This window comes from Chelonus insularis, unplaced genomic scaffold (assembly GCF_013357705.1).
Source record: "Chelonus insularis isolate UGA/USDA-ARS -01 unplaced genomic scaffold, ASM1335770v1 contig_150_pilon, whole genome shotgun sequence".
Classification (NCBI taxonomy): Eukaryota; Metazoa; Arthropoda; class Insecta; order Hymenoptera; family Braconidae; genus Chelonus; species Chelonus insularis.
The window spans coordinates 201,505-221,773 of NW_023276392.1; the positions used below are offsets into that span (position 1 = coordinate 201,505).

Here is a 20,269-nt window from a genome sequence, read left to right on the forward strand (position 1 = left end):
GTTTGATAAATCTACAAAAGGGCTTTTAAATGAGTCTTTTTTATTTCCTTAATTCCTAACTTTTCTATTTTGTAGCTTTGAGTTTGTAAACTAAAAAAAGAATTTCATCAAAAAAAAGATCTAGAATGAACTTCATTTGTTAGAATTAAATGTTTTTTGGTAAAACTAAATTCTTTCTCAGAGTTGAATTGACTACTTTTAATGAGCTTCAATTTTTTTTTCTAAATTTCCTCTGCTCAGTGAAGAGTTTTAAATAATATTCCTTTTAATTGACAAAATTTTTCAAACTGATAATCACAAAAGTCTAGTAAATTACAAATAAAGATCTAGGTAAATTTTTTGTTCCATTAACAGAATGTCAATTGATCTTTCTAAGTGATAACACGAAAGTATGAGCAGAATATTAATTATCTTCAACATCAGGATGATGATTATAAAATAGGTCATTAAAGGAACTTTCTTTCTCGACACAAACAGTAAAAAATAATTAGTCGATATTTAAAACTCCAATTTTTACGATTGAACTTTGAAAATTGTTCCTTAATTATACTGCAGTCTTTAAACGTTAGTTAAAAAAAAAAAAAAATATGGAAAAAATGAATAATGCTGGGTCAAAGAGAGAACTCATTACTCAGAGTAATAAGCAAGCCTCGCATATAAAACGTGCGGTTGGTTGAAAGTTCGATCCATGCAAATAATAGGTTGATGGTATGCACCTGAACGCCTTGACGAGTTCTCTCGTCACGCGTAAATCAATGTGATGATTATAGGCTTTGTCTTTTGTCCAGGGATGCACGGTGGACGTCAATAGCAGCATCCCAACTAACAGAACTAAACGATGGCTATGTATACTCCATAGCTCTTAGGTTCATTCTCTCTATTACTCCTCTGATCACCCTTTCCAATGTCCTTTGACCGAGATTCTATTATGATAAGCGAACTTAACGTTACGCCAATATACCAAAACCAATCTCGTGAGCTTTCAAATAATATCCATAGTGCGCTAGAAGAGGTAGAGAGACTTGAAGCCCAACTACTACTCTTCTACAATAAATGCAAGCAGATAGGTTAAATGGCATCGATGGACCTGCAGTCAATCTGTGGCCTAGATGTGTCGATATCCCATAGACACTCTATAACAACCAAGATCTCATTCTGGATAGCAAACTTTCGCTCTACTCTTGGTGTATCCTAACTATCTAGGATACTTGGTTCTTCATTGAAAACACAATCTGTATATAAATTGAACCGGTTGAATTGACGCGACGCTATTGCGATCGATGCTCCTGGGATTTGATGAAGTGTAATTTCACGGTCTATTGGTTGGGGATTTAATCGAAAATGTTCTACTGAAAAATTCCATTTCAGATAAATTATCATTTCACTGACTCTAATATATTAATTATTCTGCTATACTACTAGATGATCATCGATTTTTCCAATATTTTATCTCGCAATTGTTCTTAAAATCAAATTATTCATGAGTACTTATGGAAATTAATCAACCCAAGATGATCATTTATTTTAATTTCATCAGCAAAATATTTCATCAGCAGTTAGGTTTGAAACTTGAAGTCTCGCGGTGGAAACTCTAAAAGCCCACCTAAAAGTTTGTCATGTGAGACAACTGCAAACTTCAAATGGACTTCTAATGTGTATAAGATCAATTTCTGGTCCTTTACTGCAAAGCTGCAATCGTATCATATTTTAATCCACCATGAAGTTTATAGTAATCTGTTTCAGATAGAGGCTAGACTTTAAAGATGATATTTTGAAAGCTTTGAAACAATCTTGAAACAGTTTCTTTAGAAAATAATCCAAGAGATGATATTGAAACATTCAAAATAATATCCTAGTTCCTTCTAATGATCTAGAAAAACGTGCTATAATTATGTCCAGATAATTTTCAATCAGAATAAATAATTTTTCATCATCAAAGTGATAGAAATATTCTTAATTAAAAATGTATGATTGATAATTTTAGATGTCTTTTAGGTGATTAAATAATCGTTTTTATTTGATTTTTAATAAGTAAATGAAACTAGATACTTCATGTAGCTCTTCTCTTGATTAATATTACTCTGCATCACATGTATCAATTTTAATTATTCAGACTTACTTGGAAATATTTTACTTTCTCAAGAAAAACATTTTCCATCAACTACTGCCTGTAGTGAATAATATTGAAATCAATCAAGATAGTATTTTCTCAAACATCAAGATAATATTATCATTTTTCGAAGAGAATAGAGTATGGAAAATAAAACAATGAAGAACGAGAGTTTTATTCTTTAATGGTAAACAGAGAACAAGTGAGAAATTTTTCTCGATATTTCGCACCCAACTGGTGAGAGTTTGTGTGTTGTATATACAAGAAATAAGTGTCATTCCTTTTTTTTCATGTCACCTTTCCTTCTTCTTTGCTTTATTTTTTATTCCACATGAGAAGTGTTAGCAGCTGCAGGTCCTTGAGGCTGAATTTAATCGAATAGCACAATGCAACACCAAACTAGAATCCTTTCTTCTCAGAAGAGGTTTGCTCTCTGTACTGCGGTGTCCTTTAATCAATCCCTTAGTCATGGTCCATGGATAGAAGTAGTTAGGTGTCGATTAGCTCCATTAATTTCTCAGTTACAGGCTATGGAGCCACTTGGCTGATGTAATAGTAAATTTCAATAAGAATTTTGTTGCTTTCTCTTTCAACAACAATCTTTCTATTGAACTTTAAATATATATTTTTGTTATTGATGTTGATAGAAAGGAATTTAATTTTGATAACAAAAATAAAAAAAGATGTAATAAAAATAAAATTTAATTATGTGCTGTTTTATCTCAGTTATTGAGTTTTTTAAATATTTTTCAGTCGTTTGGAGGAAAATTTATGTGATAGAGTTTCGAAAAAAATTCTGCCTCAATGAATGACGAGCTGTCATTCATTCAAGACTTGACTGAGGATAGTAATTGATCGATACTCGTATTTTTGCTTCAATAAAAAGATATTGATTATCGATTCTTTATAACTAATGGAAGATTTTATTACATCAGTTGTATTGAATTATGATGTAATTCATAATACTTCTAGGACTAAGAAAATAGGATTTTGACAGAAAATAAAACTATACTGATGAACATATTGATGTCAGAAAGTATCAATATTTAATGTTGGATGTAAAAGGGTTGAAATGTCTGTATAAAAGATTATGTTTCATGAGTCATCAGTTGTTAGGTTGATAAGAATTGCCATCCAACTCTCTTATAGATAAAATGTCAAGAAGAATACCAGTTGTGAAATAAAAAATTTTTGTCAAGGAATACGTTGTTCTACTTTATTTAAATTAAATTATTTCATTATAAATGAAAAAAATTTGAACAAGACATGTTTTCTAAATTAAGTCATCTTGAAAACTATGTTTACAACGTTGCTTTGTATAATTTTACTAAAAGTGTTAGCTTGAAAATTAAAGTCTAAAATAGGAAAAAATTCTAAACTACAGTTTCCTCATGAACAACTTTAAGGAAATTATAAAACTTGAAAAAAGTTTTTAAAAATCTCTCTTTTTATTATTCATCAATTTTTTTTATGGTTAATAAATCTACTTACTGCACATCAAAAAAAGTGATTGTAAGAATGAAGAAAGCGTAGAAGTGATGAAGGGTCTAGTTGTCGAAGTAATGCAACACAATAATTAAGATAAGTATTATTAGCCTCTTCCATCTCAAATATGACTTTAATCAGAGTTATAATAGCTTCATAATTCATCAGCACCATAGTTCTAAACTATTTTAGTTTATTCTCTTATTCTGTCTATGCTCTGATCCTGTTCAATAACTTAATCACTGAAAATCCTCATTGAAGTAGCTTATCCACCAAGTTTCAAGAACACCAATTACAATGATTAGTGAAAAATGACTGAGAAATAAGTGGATTAAAAAGATGTATCATCTATTGTAACATGAGTCAAGTATTGAATTTATACACGAACATATTTATTCTGAAACATCTGATGAATGAGGAGTGAGCTGAGGGAAAAAATGATGAAGCAGCTGGTGCGTAGAAGAGGACAGATTTCCTAGAATATATACAAAGGCGAAAAAGGTGGGTGAAAAAAGGGGGTTGTTTTATGATGAATAGAGTTCTTTTGAATATGCTTTTACGGTGATTACTTCACCGTCGCATTTACGTATTGCATCGGAAATAATTTTGCACCCAATTAAACTATAGACAAGTCAGAGCCCTGCTTCGTAATAATCATTTCAACCCTTGTTTCATTTTGTTTGATTTTTTCCCTCGATCTATTTTGTATCGTCATTTTAGTCATTTGTTTGCCGATTTTTCGCTCACTCTCACCCCTCCATTTAATTTTTTTTTTTTTTTATAACCACCAGTGCACTCTTCTCAGTAACATAAAGAAAGTGTGGGGCTGAAGCGAGTACAGACCACGCGAAATCTTTTCATCCTCTGGTGGATAAGAGGGTCGAAAACTCGAAGCACGTAATCCCACCGCAAAACGTCGGGCGAATTAAATTCGCCGGAACGGCGTTAAATGTGGCAGGAGAGGTGCGAGGGTGACGATCGAAACTCTCTACCCCTCTTCTAACACCACCATTGAGATTTTCATCCCTCTCTGTCTGCTACACAGAGCCCTCTAGGTATGTAAATCATACTAGATGCTGAGAGAGCAAGTGAAGCTTTCTTTGTTGGCATGAAAGACAGGAAGTTTATTGGCCTTTGAAACACGCTTTATGAATCGAAGGTAATCGTGCAGAATCTAGTTCTACCTCAAATCCTCGTGAATAATAAGATGAAAAAATTATTCGATTTTGTACTTTAAATTACATGCAGAACTTTCTGTCTTTTGAATTAACACACGAAGAAAAAAATTTACCTGTTAATGAATAATATTTTTTTTTAATTAATAAAATTCAAATTTAAAATAGTCGCAATAAAATATTTCTTTAGAATTGACATGATAACATTTTAAAAATAATTAATCGAAAAAATTTTTTTAATTGTGCTTGATTATTTTAAATAAATTTTTCTGAATATTGGGTTATTTTGGTCTTTAAGTAATTAAGAATTATATTAATTATTTATTATAAATCATTATTAATGTAATATCACTTGTATTTAAATTTGTCATAATTGTAAACCAAATATTAAAAAATATTTTGTTAAATTGAATAAAAGGTAATTTTAAACTATGTTTTTATTGCAAATATTTCTAATTCTTTTGATTAATTAATTGAGCTTTTTTTTTTCAATTCACTGATGTAATTTTATTTATTAATTATAGTTTTATTCAACCAATTATTCAATTTATGTAAAGGAAACAAATGTAGGACAGAAAAGTTTGCTTGTTTTTTACAAAAATGTTTTTCTAAAATTTTTAAATCAAGTATATTGACTCCTCAAACAGGAAAATTTGTCACATTTTGTCATAGAGTTTACTAAAAACTTTGTTTGCACATTTTCTATTGAATACCTCTTTTATGATTCACATGTAGCTTTACATAAACTTATACTGACATGGTCCATATAATTTGTATTTAATTAGTAATCCTAAAATAACAAACAGTTACAATATTATCATTAAGTACACTAAAATAACACCAAATTTAACATATATGAGGTAATTGCTATTTTTTTGTAAATTAATTATGACACATTTACATCTACAATAAATACATTCATTACCTTTTCTCTTATTTATTATTAAATTAATATTTATAAAAATAGATCAAACAAATAATAATAGTTTTATTGAAAAGTGGATTAAAGTGTCTTTACAACATACTGAAGCATTATGAATACCGAATACTAATTATATATCAATAATTTATTATCGATGTGCATTTAATAATATCCACAAAGTGGATTGAACCAACATTTATGTATTTTTTCCTACAAATTCTCAATTGTGATGGTGATTATTATAAAATGAACATAATCATATTATTAAAGCTCTGTAGAATAAAATAATTGAAATTTTGAAATTAATTTTGCATTTCAATATGACTGCACAAACAGGTCATAATTTTCGATATATTCGCTTTGACACGAATTTACCAATAAACGGGAAACTCGGCTGTACATTTCCCTCGGTACATGCATGGGACGTGGGCTCATGATGCTTGCAATTGCGTGACGTGCGATCGTAAATACTCGTGTCGATGTATAATTGCCGCAGAACTGTAGAACAATAGAGTGTGACTGATCGGAGCTTCGAGAAAAAGAGTTCAATAGAATCCTTTGTACATACGGTATGAATATGTAATATACCTATCACAAATTCTATTTATTTATTTATGTATATCAATATTAACTCAAGTACACACTACTTTTATTTTAAGCAATGCATTTGAAATTCAAACACGTTATAAATGCAATTTGCAAATGGAATATTATACCTAATTATCAGCTAGTATTTCTGTTTCATCAAATCCACTCGAAAACCTCTTTCCGCTTGAATACTTTCAAAAGTAATAATTTTATTTTTTTTTTCTCATTCATTATACCTTCTTTTCTATATTCCAACATTCATTTTAGACGTTGATTACTCAATTGGCAAAGATCAGAACTTTGTCGTTGGAACGTTCGGATGAGAAGATAGAAAAGAAGGGAAAAAAAAGATAGAGAAGTGGAAGGTTCACAAGCTCAATTAGTGAGTTCAAGAGCACAAAGACTTTCGTGACGGCAGCATGGTAGACTCATAGTCACGCTCGAAGTGGTGTTCGATTCAAAAGGGTTCCAGTGAGATGGGGAATTTATGAAGGAAGTACTTTTATAACTTTGTAACTGCAGAGTATAAAACTTGTGGTCGAGTGCACTGAATGTCGATTCTAATTTTTCAGATACGTTTTGACAGTTTCATTACAAATGACTTCGTTTCTGTAACTTGGGATGAACATTAACTGAAATAAACATGTCCATTTCGGAATCAAAATGACAAATTTTCGTTTGAAATAATTCTTTTATGGATATATTTATGAATTAATGGTATTTTTTGAAAGATATCTTTTAGATTTTTATTGCAATTGTGACTTCTTATTGAGCAGAAAACGGTAAACAATTTTTATTGTGCGATTTTTTATGGTTTCTCCAAAAAAAATGATCAGTTTTTGGATGCGTCTGAAGGAGACCCAATTCGAATCCAAATTATTTTTCAAGCGCACAGAGTGACCAATTAAAAAAAAAACAATTATTAGACTTGTCTTGGACACTGAAAATATTTTTGAGTTAAAATTAGGCTTTAATTGGATCTGTATTGGGTCTTTTTTTCATTTCGGGTGTGTTTTGGGCCTCTTTTGGACCTATTTAGTTTTACTCAGGTGTTCCAAAAATACGATAAAATTTCAGTCGAGTTCTATTTGTGAATAGGCGATAAATAATCACATTTTTAATAAGATCGGCAAAAATATTTTATTAAAATTAGCAATTAGCTCGTAATGTCGTGAAATATTTTAAAAATTGAATTATAAAGTTTCCAACAATTAATCTCCGGAGTACAGCCTTTGTTTTCTCTGACTATAGTCGTTTAATTCTATTGTATTGTGGCATTATAGTGGTGGCTTTCAGACTCTTCTAGATGTATCTTGTAGAAGCTGACGTAAATAAATTTAGACGTACTTAAATAATTTAACTTTGGCGAGTGATTAAAATGTGAAGAAAATTATTAATAATTATTATTAATATACTCATAATTATTAAGCTCAAGTCTCCAACTCTTTTTCTTCATCAAATTTACTTAATACTTGATATCAAAATGAAAAAACTTAGAACATTAAAAAATAATTAATTACGTGTAAGAATAATTCAACAGATGTAATATTCAATTATGTAAATAAAACGCCATAACTTCTTATGAATATTAATTTTTGCAAGTTGATCTTTATGCAAATATCATGAAAGTATTTAGAAATAAATGAAAGTCTTGGAAAAAATAATAATTGCTGTCTTAAAAACAAATATGATATTTTATTAAAATTAAATTCACCTCTTTGTGTTGATATAAACAATAAGCTTTGAAAAACAAAGAGATGTTAAATATAAAATAAAAAAATCTTCTTAATTCAAATTGAAACTTTACGACTTCTTGAATCAATCAACAAAGTCTCAAGAGTCGAGTTGACATTTAGTGCACAAGAATTTTTAACAAAGCATGAGCACAGTCATCACTTTTTCCGTCTTCTTTCATACTTGTCGTTCATTGCACCGAGTTGATTACTGAGTCGTTTACAAAAGTGTTTTTTCTCCATTTTTGACGACTCTTTATTCATAACTGAATATTCCGACAGTCAACGAAAGAGTCGAGAATGTTTAGTTTTTTCCTGTCGAAATCCTTTTTTTCAAATTTCCATGTCAAAAGAACTGCACGCGGTTAGCGACCGATTGAAAGTCTGATCAAACGAGATCATGCAGTCACCAGAGTTTTCATTGCTTTCATCTAAAAGACTCAGAACTCTCGTTAATAAAAAATAGTGTGTATATAAAACGACGGAATGAAAATTAAAGCTTTCGAGGCTTGGTACAGAACTTCATGGAAATTGTGGCCAAGTCGGTATTTAATTGATGAAATTTTCAGAGCTTGTATTTTAATTCTTTTCACCAATTAAAATTCAATTCCATGCAATTATTATTCAACCTGTTATTTAACATAAAAAACGTCCACCTTCTAATTATGAATTTATTCTTGGATGATTCAACTTTAAACAAAGTCTTTTAATTTCCATAAATTCTTCACTTTATTCTCCAACCTGATATCAAGACAATGAATTTTATTAGCACGGTTGAAAAACTTTCCAGATTAATACACCGGTGAGTTATAGCTTGTACGTGAAACCTATACGAAGATATCATAAGAAGCAATGAAAAATACTGAAAAGACTCTCTACACTTTTCTGAGAATTGCGAGAGGTTTCACGCAGAGATTGACGATACGTGAGGGTAGCTCCAAGTTTTTCTCATGTCTACATGAAGACTAAGAAAGTAGAGAAAGAAAAAAAGAGAGAAAAACTGAAAAGAAAGCTCTACTACTGCTGGGTCAGGTGTTTTCTACTCCTTTAAGAGGTCCAAGAGAGGTGTCTTGCCCACGAAATGTACTTCATATTCTTTCATTCGAGTTACCTATTTTTTCTTTTTCTTTTCAGCTCTTTTTTATTCACCTGCACGCGAAAACTTTTCTGCTTCAAATCAGTTTGCGAGAGTTAAATATCTCCAATGGTTTTCCTTCTATTCTACAATTTTTATCTCCAATATTGCATTCCATTACCTACACACACTTGGTCTACCTTTGTTACATGAAAAAATATTCTTCACGCATTCCCGGTTAAAATAATCAGACCAACCCGTGGATTCGTTTATTTTTCTCAATGTTCCGTGAGTAAATGGGTCGCCGTAAACGTCATGTTGGCTTGACTCTCGTTGTCCATTTTGCTTCTGATTCCTGTCTGCTGTTGTCACGTCATTCAATGTTTTTATTCGCTCATATATTTTTTTTCTCGTCATAGTCTATCCAATTTATCATCAAGACATCTTTCAATTGAGTAATTCAATATATTTTTTTAATTGCTGAAGGAGAAATATTCACACCTTTACAAGAATTTTGACCCAGTTATGCTCTGGTCTATGAACAGAAAGTGGAGCTTCTTCTAAGTTGATTTGGATGCTCCAAAAAAGTCCTGATTTAAATATTTTATTTCCATGGACCTGGTTGATGAGGTTATTATTAGTTGACATCTAGACCATTATTGGATTATTTCATGGTAGTTTTAGAACTATCCTGGATCACAAAATTGTCCAAAAATATTTCAACAATGATTTAGATGTCAGTCACTGGTCTAGATGTCCAGCAATGATGGTTTTATTATAAACTAATAGCTAAGCATTATAAATTATCAAGAACCTTGTACTTAACTAATTATGATTGCATATTGGTCAATAATTTGTCTAAGACATTTGGTTCTTTTATTATATGCTATGAACTCTATTATCTGCAAATATAGAGTCTTATTAGAAATCTTATTTCTACATCATTGAAAGTAAGCTTTCAATCTCCATTTCATAGATTCAGTTTTTCTCAGATTCCAATTCAATTTCTATTAAACCTAGAATACGTGAAACTTTTTGGACTATTTTATTCTAAATAGCAATTTTTTTTCTCCAAATCTATTTTCAAAAATAAATAAAACTTTTCGACAATTGATGATAGAAAAACAATTTATGATTTTTTTTCCTTTGTATAAACTTTCTGAATCATGATTGAGTCCAAGCTTTCTTAAGAATAGCTTTTATATCAAAGATCAACTTGAATAAACTGTGATTAAAAGACTGATTGCTTTTATGAGAATTGATTTCAATACTACTATATAAAGTTGGTTGTTTGTGGCAAGTTTTGCAATTGAAATGACCTCACCAACCTCTCCTTTATATACCATTTCCAATAACAATTAGTAAATTAATTTTTTTTATCAGCAAATTGAATCCATAAAGCTTACTATAATACCTACAATAGCCACATTGATAGAAACATAAATCCTGTCAACTATTTTCAAATCTTTGACTTACTACCAATACCCTGATTTTAATCTATTTTTTCTTCATACTTTACGTAAATGGAAAAGCCTTGGCGATTTGCCGAAAATCCACTGACGATGCAAAGAAAAAGAAATTTATGAGATTCTCAGCTACTCTACATTGAATCCAAGACATTTTTTGTTAGAAAAAATTTAATGGAGTTTTCTGGTATAAAGTTAAATATCATTGAACTCAGGAAGATAAATATCACAAAGAAGAACAAAAAAGAAGCAAAAAATATAACAATAAAAAGTAATTGATAACAATAGAAGAGAATAAATCGAACTTTGAAATCATTCTTAGTAATTGAAAGTGTGAAGTAAAATGAAATGTAGATGAGAATGACAATATTCCTGTTTAATATGTAGAGCACGAAGATAACGATAATCTCAAAATCAATAATGTGCTAGAACGGCACGACAGATTTCCGGTGTGACGAGCTTGCGCAAGCCCAGGGGCGTCCTAATTTGTGATAGCCACGTACTGCACTTAACGAGGCGCGTTAACAATCCAACGTCCAATGCAACATGTCACATTAGAGGAGGTAAATAAGCTCCCCAGAAGTAAAATATTCAACCGACTAGAGGGAAGAGTAGCAAAAAAATTGTTAATTCATTTAAGAAAAACACCTATTTTGTCGACAACTTGCACTACAAATAAATGTAGCTTTTTTACAAGAGCAAGGTCTCTTTTCTTACCTCAAACAGACTTCGTTGATGCTCATAAATATTTCTCGATGTTCAGATAGTTTCGATGCATACCAGACATATTTGATCCTTTCTAAAAATCATTGTTGATTTATATAATATGATAATATATTACATTATTATATTATCACGTTATTATTTTAATAAATACAATACATGCGAGCTTTAAATTCCTCGTTATTTAATATTTAAAGAGTTATAAATAATTTAATTTGTTGTTCAATAACAAATTAAAGTCGAAAAGAAATTTGACTTTTTCAAACAGTACAATAACGAAATAATAATCACACGCGAAACCTCGGTTCGATTTGAATACCCCACACTCTTGCCGTCTCCTTGTTAGTACAATATTTTTTTTTTTTTTGATAATTTCATTATGATCTATAGTTATAGACAAACAGAAGGTTAATATAGTGGCGTCGAGGACTCCTGAAGAGTTTAAGTTTGCGGGTTATTGTGTGCTAAAGTAGTATAAGCTCGAGTAGAAGATAAGTAGTTGGTTGAAAGTTGAACAGCTTATTTCTCTTTACTATTTTAATTCAGTGCTATGATGAAACTCGAGCTTTTCAAGCAGTTTTATCATTGGCGATGATTTTTATACTTTTAAATAAGCTTGGAGGTTGATGGTTGATATTGTTATTATTATTATGTGGTGTAACTGTTGTACCACTGAAGAATAATGATAATCCACTGAGTTATTCGTGGTAATAAAACGATTTATTAGGTATTCAATTATCGATTATTGTTTGAATGTTGTGGTGAATATTAATGGTGAGGAAATTTATTCAAATCGAATTATTTATTGGTCGAGACTTTTTCTAAAATTTGAATATGGGTTTCAACGAGTCTTGGAGTTACTTGTATGAATAATAAGTGTGACGAGTTGCAAAATAAAAATTCACACACTCTATATTATTCTTGATAAAAGCATACAAAGACTGAAAAAACATCTCCAAGTAAAAGCTGAAAGCATCAACATCTTTTTTTTTATCATTTTAATGTGATTATTTAATTTTTCAAAAATAAATTTAAATTCAGGAAATCCATTATTTTTAATGCATTTATTCATTTTTGATAATGAGGATTAATTTTGCCTAAATTTGAATCAATTGGATGATAAAATTTGAATTTAAATAAAAAAAAAGACTGATACAATGAAATAAATAAACTCAGAGTCAATTTTAAAAGGAAAAAGTGTTATAAAAGATGGTAAAGTATAGTTAAATTGATCAGAAAAAATATCACTGATTGAATTAGTAAAATGCATTGTTCTATTAAGTTAAAATATTCACTTATCAAATCAGTGCAGTGTACTGGTTTGATAATTGATATTTAAATCAATATGGTACTTTGAGTGTTCAATTTATCAGAAAACGAGGGAATTTTTTATCGTAAATAATCATCAAAAAGAGCTAAAGCTCAATAAATAATTCTATTTCTCAAATCTACATCATTAAATAATATCCTAATGGCTCATAATATATTTAATTGAAAAAAAATTGATAATAAATCAGAAAATTCTTTTAAATCAACATCAAAAAATAGATTCATCATTTTATTCATCATTTTAATAGCTCGTTGATTTATCCAACTGAACTGACATATCGATCTGCTGACTCTAGTAAAAATTAGACTGATCCAATTTAGGAAAGAAAATCAGGTATTCGGAGCATGTAGAAAGAATAATCCAAGTCATATAACAAAAGTTTTTTAGTAAGTCACATGAACAAAAAAAAAAAGAAAATTCTAGTCAATAAGTAAGAAGGAAATACTTGGATAAGAGTCTAATATAAAAGAATCAATTTAATTCTCTGCATCCTTTCCGTCTTTTTACGACCGATTTCCCTTCCATGTTTTTTCCTCACCTTTCACCAACATTTTCCTCACGACTTTTTTGTCGCTTTTCTCACCCAAACCTTCCTGCAGATCCATCTTTCTCCGTATGGCTCCTCTCACCGCCCTGTTTCCCTTAACTTCGTCTTTCCGCGCAACAAGTGCGCCCCGCATCTTTAAGAAACCACGCCACGAAGCGAGAGCTTTACTGTCGTCGACCTACCTCTGTAATCTCTAGCTTTTTCTCACTTCAATGCTCATCTCCTGCTTTGGGTTGTTTCTTTCTCACTTATGTTTCTCCAAGGTGCCACTAGCTCAGCCTCGCGGGTACGTTATTTTCTTACCACCTAGCTATAGCCTTATCGTTAGATTCTACAGACAAGCTCTCACTTTTATTGCCCTACCATGCTGTATAGTGAAAATGAATCTCAAGGGATGGTTCGTTCTTTTGCAGTGAATGACATTTTTACATTTTTTTTTTTTACTTTTTTTTTTCAAGTCTGAACATGTTTTTTCTACTTCGTTACTTGCTTAAGGAATTATTTTTTTTTACTTTTTTGCATTTATATATTTTCAAAAGTGCTTTTAACAAACTACAAGTATTGCTATTTTTTTGTACACAGGAAATTTTTTTATTTTTATTAAATGTTGGAAAGTTAATTCAGACTAAAAGTTTTTCTTAAGTGAAGAAAATGAATTAAAATGCTAATTTAATGGATTTAAAAACATTTATTACTATTCTCCCTTTTTTTTTTGAAATAATATTTATGTTTCACGCTTCAGTTTGTATTTCACTTTAAACACGTTCATCTCGTGCACTATTTTATTTGATTTTATTGTGTTTCTATTTTGATCGATAGACTTTTAAATTTTTTTTTTGTTTTCATTGAACAAATCACTTTCCATTATAAAAAAATTTTAATTGATAAATGTTCTCTTATATGAAGTAATTTTTATAGTAAAATAAAAATGTTCTTAAGATGAATTATGACTTGGAAAGGAGCAATATGTATAGAAAAAATGACTGGAATTATAAACTATACTAGAATAATAAAAAAACATCTAGAGTGATGTAATAATACTCGAATGGACAACTCGAGGGTTGAGATAAATAGCGCGTAAAATATCTCGTTTGTGTTAAAACTTTATAAACTCCTATTCCCATGATTCCTCCTATTCTCAGCAGCCGTGTATTTTGTCACACGTGGAACTCGAGTCCGAGTTGAAAATTTTCAACTTTCCAACCGTCATACGGCTCACAGTCTGATAAATTACCATACCGTGAAAGTTTGAATTTATTTACATTAAAAAAAATATTGAATATTCACATGAAATAATAAAAAACATTTATTTACATTTATTACTCATCTCAAGGGTTTTAATTATTCATAATTTCAGGATATTATGATTGGTTATTGTTGTAAATAGTTATTTAAAGCATGAAAGAAAATATAAATTTTTTTTTTTTCAAGCACGGTTTTAATTGAATTTTTTGAAATGTTATTTTTTATTTTATACATTTTGTTAAAATTTAATATAAATTTACTAACATGGAACTATATTTAAAATTCATTGGAAAAAGTGTTATAAAACTAATTTATTTTAGACTGAATAAAATACATTGAAAATTGGAATTAATAAATTTTTCAAAGAATAATAAAACCTTTTTTATTTTTTAAAATATCACGACTCATTAAATGAAATGTATCTAAAAGTGTTTGAAAGATAGAATCAAAGAAATAAATTATTCTGAATGAAATCGACTTCCATCATGTGAAAAACAAACACGAAACATTTAGTATCAAAAGAAGGTATTGAAAGAGTTTTCATAGCAGGAGGTTGTTAAAAAAATCAAGAGTAGAAAGATTATGTGATACACTCCCTTGGGACTGTCTCTCGACAAGTGAGTGAAGTGGAGTGAAAAGTTTTCATAAAGAGTCTCTCGTGCAATAACGTAAAATTCTAATTTCCTGAGCTTTTATTTCTTCGAGATAGTTAAGCAAGAATAAGCCAGGTGAGAAAACCTTCTTCGAGGTTGGATGAAGTAAGCAAACGGCTTTGAAGAAACTTTGGTAAATGACGCGTGATATTGTTGGAAGGAAATGAGCTCAACTTTAATGGTGATGAGTTAAAAGGTGGTCCAATAGTATAAACGGAAAATGTAAGATGAGTGATAAAAGTTCTGGACTCTGTTCGTAATACTGAGAAATGAATAAATAAACTGATACAATTAAGAGCTTAACTGATCCACTAGAGGATGGGTAATGGTACTATTAATTGGAACCAAACTCTCATTACGTGGCTTCTGTAAATGAAATTGGAAATCTAGTGGAAAGTGGTGATGGATAAATGATCTCATCTATTAGGATTTGTATCAAATTTCACGGGGGATTTCATTTATAGTATTTTTTTAAACTCATTTATCGATCCAATATCATCATAATAATCACCTTAGTAAATAACTTAAATTATATTTAATTAAATAATAGGTCTGGCTGTACTTTGTACCTACGTACATTAATTTTTAAACCTTCTAATACGCTTTTAAATATCTCAAAATGTAAAAAAAATAACAAAACTATGAATTTCAAATCGACCCAATTACAATAACTTTCTAATGAAAAATTAAAAAACAAAAAATTTTAATAAATAAATCCAATGTTTTACTTCCAATTCACTTAAATTCAATATTTTTAATCTTCTCCAAAAATAATCATGAACTTATTGTTCTACTGATTTGTTCAAAAGTTACATGAAAAAAAAAATTCAAAAGTTGAATAATTCAATTGATAAAGTATTGAGAAGAAATTTTATCAGAGCATGAGTAATACTCCAAAACTTGATGCAAGTCACTACAAATTTTTTTTCGTACCACTCAAAAGAGAAGTGAAAGTTTTAATGCCACTATCGAAGAGAACTGGTATCAAGTTCGACCTTTAAATTAAACGACTTACCATGAACGAGGATAAGGGCACTGGACAGGAGCGTAGCTCTCAACGGCCAACTGGCCATCCTGGTGTGGATCGTTACGTCGATTCAGCTTCCTCCTGAAACAATACAAGCATGCTCAATCAATCAACCCATTCACCCTAAATCCGCTCACTCTGCCAACTTGACTCTCCCCTTTTTTCCTTCATCACATCTCTATCGTTTCAGTCTTATATTGGCAGTATGCCCACTTTTTCTTCACTTTTCTTACAAAGTCTATCTACCCATCGTTGCAACTGAATTCACCCCTACATCGACCTTTTTCTTTTACTAAACTCTGAAATTTTACGCTCGATGAAACTTGAACGTAAAAAATACGATACAGTGTAGTCGTTATCAAGAGAGTTGCTTCACATTTTAATGAAGTTTGTATTGAATATTATTTAAATATGAAATGTCGATAATTATTTTCTGAAGTTATACTGATGATAAATAAAATCAGTTCAATTACATCTTATTTTTAACATTTAAATAAATGTCTTTTTATTGTCTGTTAATAATGTACCTTTAATAATAATCTGCTATACAAAAAATGGTTAATGATAGACATTGTTCGTTTTTCTGAACTGTTTTATAATACTTCGTTTCTCTTCTTTTTTTGTGTTTGTAATTCTTTTAGCTGAATACTTTAAATAAAATTCGCAGAGTAGCGCGCATCGTGGAGCTTAAAGTTTTAAGCAGCTTAAAAACCCAGAGAAAGTAGAGGAAAAAAAGTTAAAAGTATGAGAATACTAGTAAAGTATTTTATAAAGATAAATAAAAATGTAATAATGCGTAAATTATACCTCTGAAATGTGTGAATAATTGTCAAAATTAAAATTACACTTGGATATGAATTTTCATTATCGTTTTTTTTTTTTTTTTAGTTTATTTTATTTGTCGAGCTAATTAACAAACTATGATCTGTACCAAAGCATAGCAAATCCTTTACAAGTGTTATTTGTGTATTCAACAGAATATGAATAAGAGTTATTCAAATACAAGTTCAAATACAAGAGAACCTCGTAAATAGTAAATAGATACTAGCAAACTCACAGTTTGAGTTTGTTTAGTTGAATATATATCATTTGAGACATGTACATAGTGAATGTTCATTGTAAATTGAATACACTGCAATATCACGAGACTGCATAATTTTTTTTATTGTAAATAAATACAAATTTCGATTTATTCTGCTTCAATTTGTTACCCATGAAATTTGAATATATTTTAAATTCAAGAATGTTCCTGTGGTATTTGATTAATCCAATTTATCCATGTAATGATTATTCTAGACAAAATAAATTTAAACAAATTCTAGTATCGTAGAGATACATGTTCTCTACAGATTTAAATATCATGATTAATTTATTTTCATTGTTATTTTATTTTTATTGAGAATTTTTAATAAATAAAAATAAAAGTAAAATTCTGAGTCAGGTAAAGAATAAAACTATTCGATCTATGGAAAAAAATTGCTGACAGAATAACACTTGATTTCACCGCTTTTATTTTTATTCCATTCATGATCTGAAAAAGTATAAAAACGCTGACGAAAGATAGCCAATGAATGTTTTGAATTCAGAACATGACATTGTTTGATTCACCTAACTTGGAGGCCTGAAAAATTTCTAGGTTTGTCGACAGTTATATTTTGCATCTATTCTTATTCTTATTTTATTTTTGTGTTCTTATAGAAGGTTTTCATATTAGAAAATTCTACACCATCTTTTGGTTATTCTATTTAATAAGAATGACAAGATAACTATGGAGGAGAAATAATTTAAGAAGTGATGATTATTGATAATTTAATTGAGTAAAATTTCACGGTTAAAGAAATTTCGTTTGTCCGAGATTTTTTTATTGCACTAGTTAAAATGATAATTGGAGCATAATTTATGTTAAAATTAAAGCAAGTACCTGTTTTACGCCATTTTAGGAGTGAAATAATGGATTTTTCATATGTTTGACCTGATTCCGCATTTCTAGGCATTGAGACGGAGAGAATGAGTGGTCAAACTTGAAAATCGGACAACTTTGATTTTTCGACCCCAAAAAATGGCAAGTGGTACCCCTTTCCATTTTTTCGGCCAAAAAATATTTTCTGAAGTTTCTAAAAATTTCTTAAAAATCATTATTAGATAATTTTTATGAAAGTTATGGGGGTGCAAAGTACAAACGTAGATGATTTTTTGACCTTACTTTGACTTCAGAATCTAAGCTGAAAATACATATCCATAAAAAGCGTTTAAAAAATTTATTTCGCCTTTAAAATTGCCAAAATAGTTGACAACTTCCTAAAAAAATGTGCTTTTTTTTTATATTCTAGCGATTTTAAGGGTGAAATAAATTTTTTCAATGCTTTTTATAGATATTAATCGCTAGCTAAGATTCTGAAGTTTCTAAAACGTCCCTAAAAACGATCATTGGACTGTCCGTCCATGAGTTACATGGGTTTAAAGTTAAGGGGATGATAATTCGTAATTTGTATTTAGTGTAACCCGTTTTGAAGGGTGTTAAAGTCAATTTTCCCGGGCGGTGCCCCGATTCCGCATTTCTACGCATCAAGACGAAGAGAATGAGCCCTCAATCATCAAAATCGGAGTACTTTTATTTTTTGGCCGAAAAAAATGGAAAGGGGTACCACTTGCCATTTTTTGGGGTCGAAAAATCAAAGTTGTCCGATTTTCAAGTTTGACCACTCATTCTCTCCGTCTCAATGCCTAGAAATGCGGAATCAGGTCAAACATATAAAAAATCAATTATTTCACTCCTAAAATGGCGTAAAACAGGTACTTGCTTCAATTTTAGCATAAATTATGCTCCAATTATCATTTTAACTAGCCCAATAAAAAAATCTCGTACAAACGAAATTATTCTATACGCGATGATTTAGTTAAAACAAAAAGTGGTCATAATCCTACCCTCTTCTTTATTAAATACATTCAAAAACAATGTATAAAGAATAGACCATAGTATAAAGAAAAAAATGCTGAAAAATATTGAAGATAATTCTGAGAGAGTTTTTTTTTTTGACAATCAAACTATATTTTCAAAAATTTATGTCAATCCTTTTTCATAAGACCCATTATTTATTGTCCTTGTTAGATAAATAACAGTAAAAAAAATTTTTTGTTTAATAAAAGAAAGAAAGAAATATAATCGCTATATATATACGAAGCTCAACAATCAGTTTCAACGCCTCATTCACGTTTTACTTACACTCTCCCTTTTCTTTATTTTAACGAAGGCTTTATTTTTCTACAAGACACTCGGTCTACTTTTTCGTTCAATTCTCTTATCAACGTTCCATTCTTTTTCTTACACTGTAAAGCTTACAGCATGACAAAACATCTTTCCTACTTTTCTCGTTCTTTTTTTTTCTTTCATTTTGCTGAATACTGTGCCCATATTCTATCACCACCCTCTAAAAAATTCGCCTGCCACTTTCAAAATTAGTGCATGTCTATCTCAGTTTGAAATCGTGCCAACCCTTGCGATAGACTATCTAAGAAAAGAAAGGTCTCATCTTTGAGTTCTTCTCAGCATGGATCTATAAGTGGGAATCTCAAGAAGGCAAACGAATACTATGGACCAAACTTTCAAGAGTTTTTTGCTTATCTCTGTTGTATTTTTTCTGCCCACAATTTTTTTTTCTTTCAAGGTGCAGACAACATCTTTTAATAATGTAGGATAATGATAAAAAAATATATTTCACGAGAAAAAGATTTTTCTAAAAAATTTACGACGAATGCATTGTACTCACAGCAATCAAGATTAGAAAATAAAAATAAAAATTAAAAAAAATAATTTATTTAAATAAATTTAGTTGTAATTAAAGGTGAATCTGTTTAAAAAACAATAAAAATAAGGATGTAAACATTTATTAGAAGAATAAATAAATCGATAAATGGTGATAAGACGTATTTTCTTAAGACGGTTGAAATAATAATAGCATAAGAATCGATTTCTCGTTTGCATAGATATTAATAGGGTAAATATAGTACAGTCAATATTTACAGCTGATGTTACAATGTCAAGCATAAATTTTCTTTGGGAAAAGTGAAGTAAAATGATCTCTTATGGTTGAATGGAAAAACGGTAAAAAAGAGAGATCAATGTAGCTGTGACATGTCTTGATAAAATGAAAAGGATGAAAAAAAAGGGTTAAAAAGCAAAGAATATAAAA

The 20,269-nt window shown here is 29.8% G+C and overlaps 1 protein-coding gene across 6 annotated transcripts in view; it reads right to left on the reverse strand.

Annotated features, from left to right (window-relative positions):
* The window catches only part of LOC118063819 (Down syndrome cell adhesion molecule-like protein Dscam2), a 138,429-nt gene that overhangs the window by 57,139 nt on the left and 61,021 nt on the right, over positions 1–20,269 (reverse strand). For all 6 annotated transcript variants that reach the window (XM_035077979.1, XM_035077980.1, XM_035077981.1 and 3 more), the window contains one exon: positions 16,068–16,160. In XM_035077979.1, coding sequence (XP_034933870.1) covers positions 16,068–16,125 — 58 coding nt within the window. In that variant the 5' untranslated portion in view covers positions 16,126–16,160. The remainder of the gene's footprint in view (positions 1–16,067; positions 16,161–20,269) is intronic.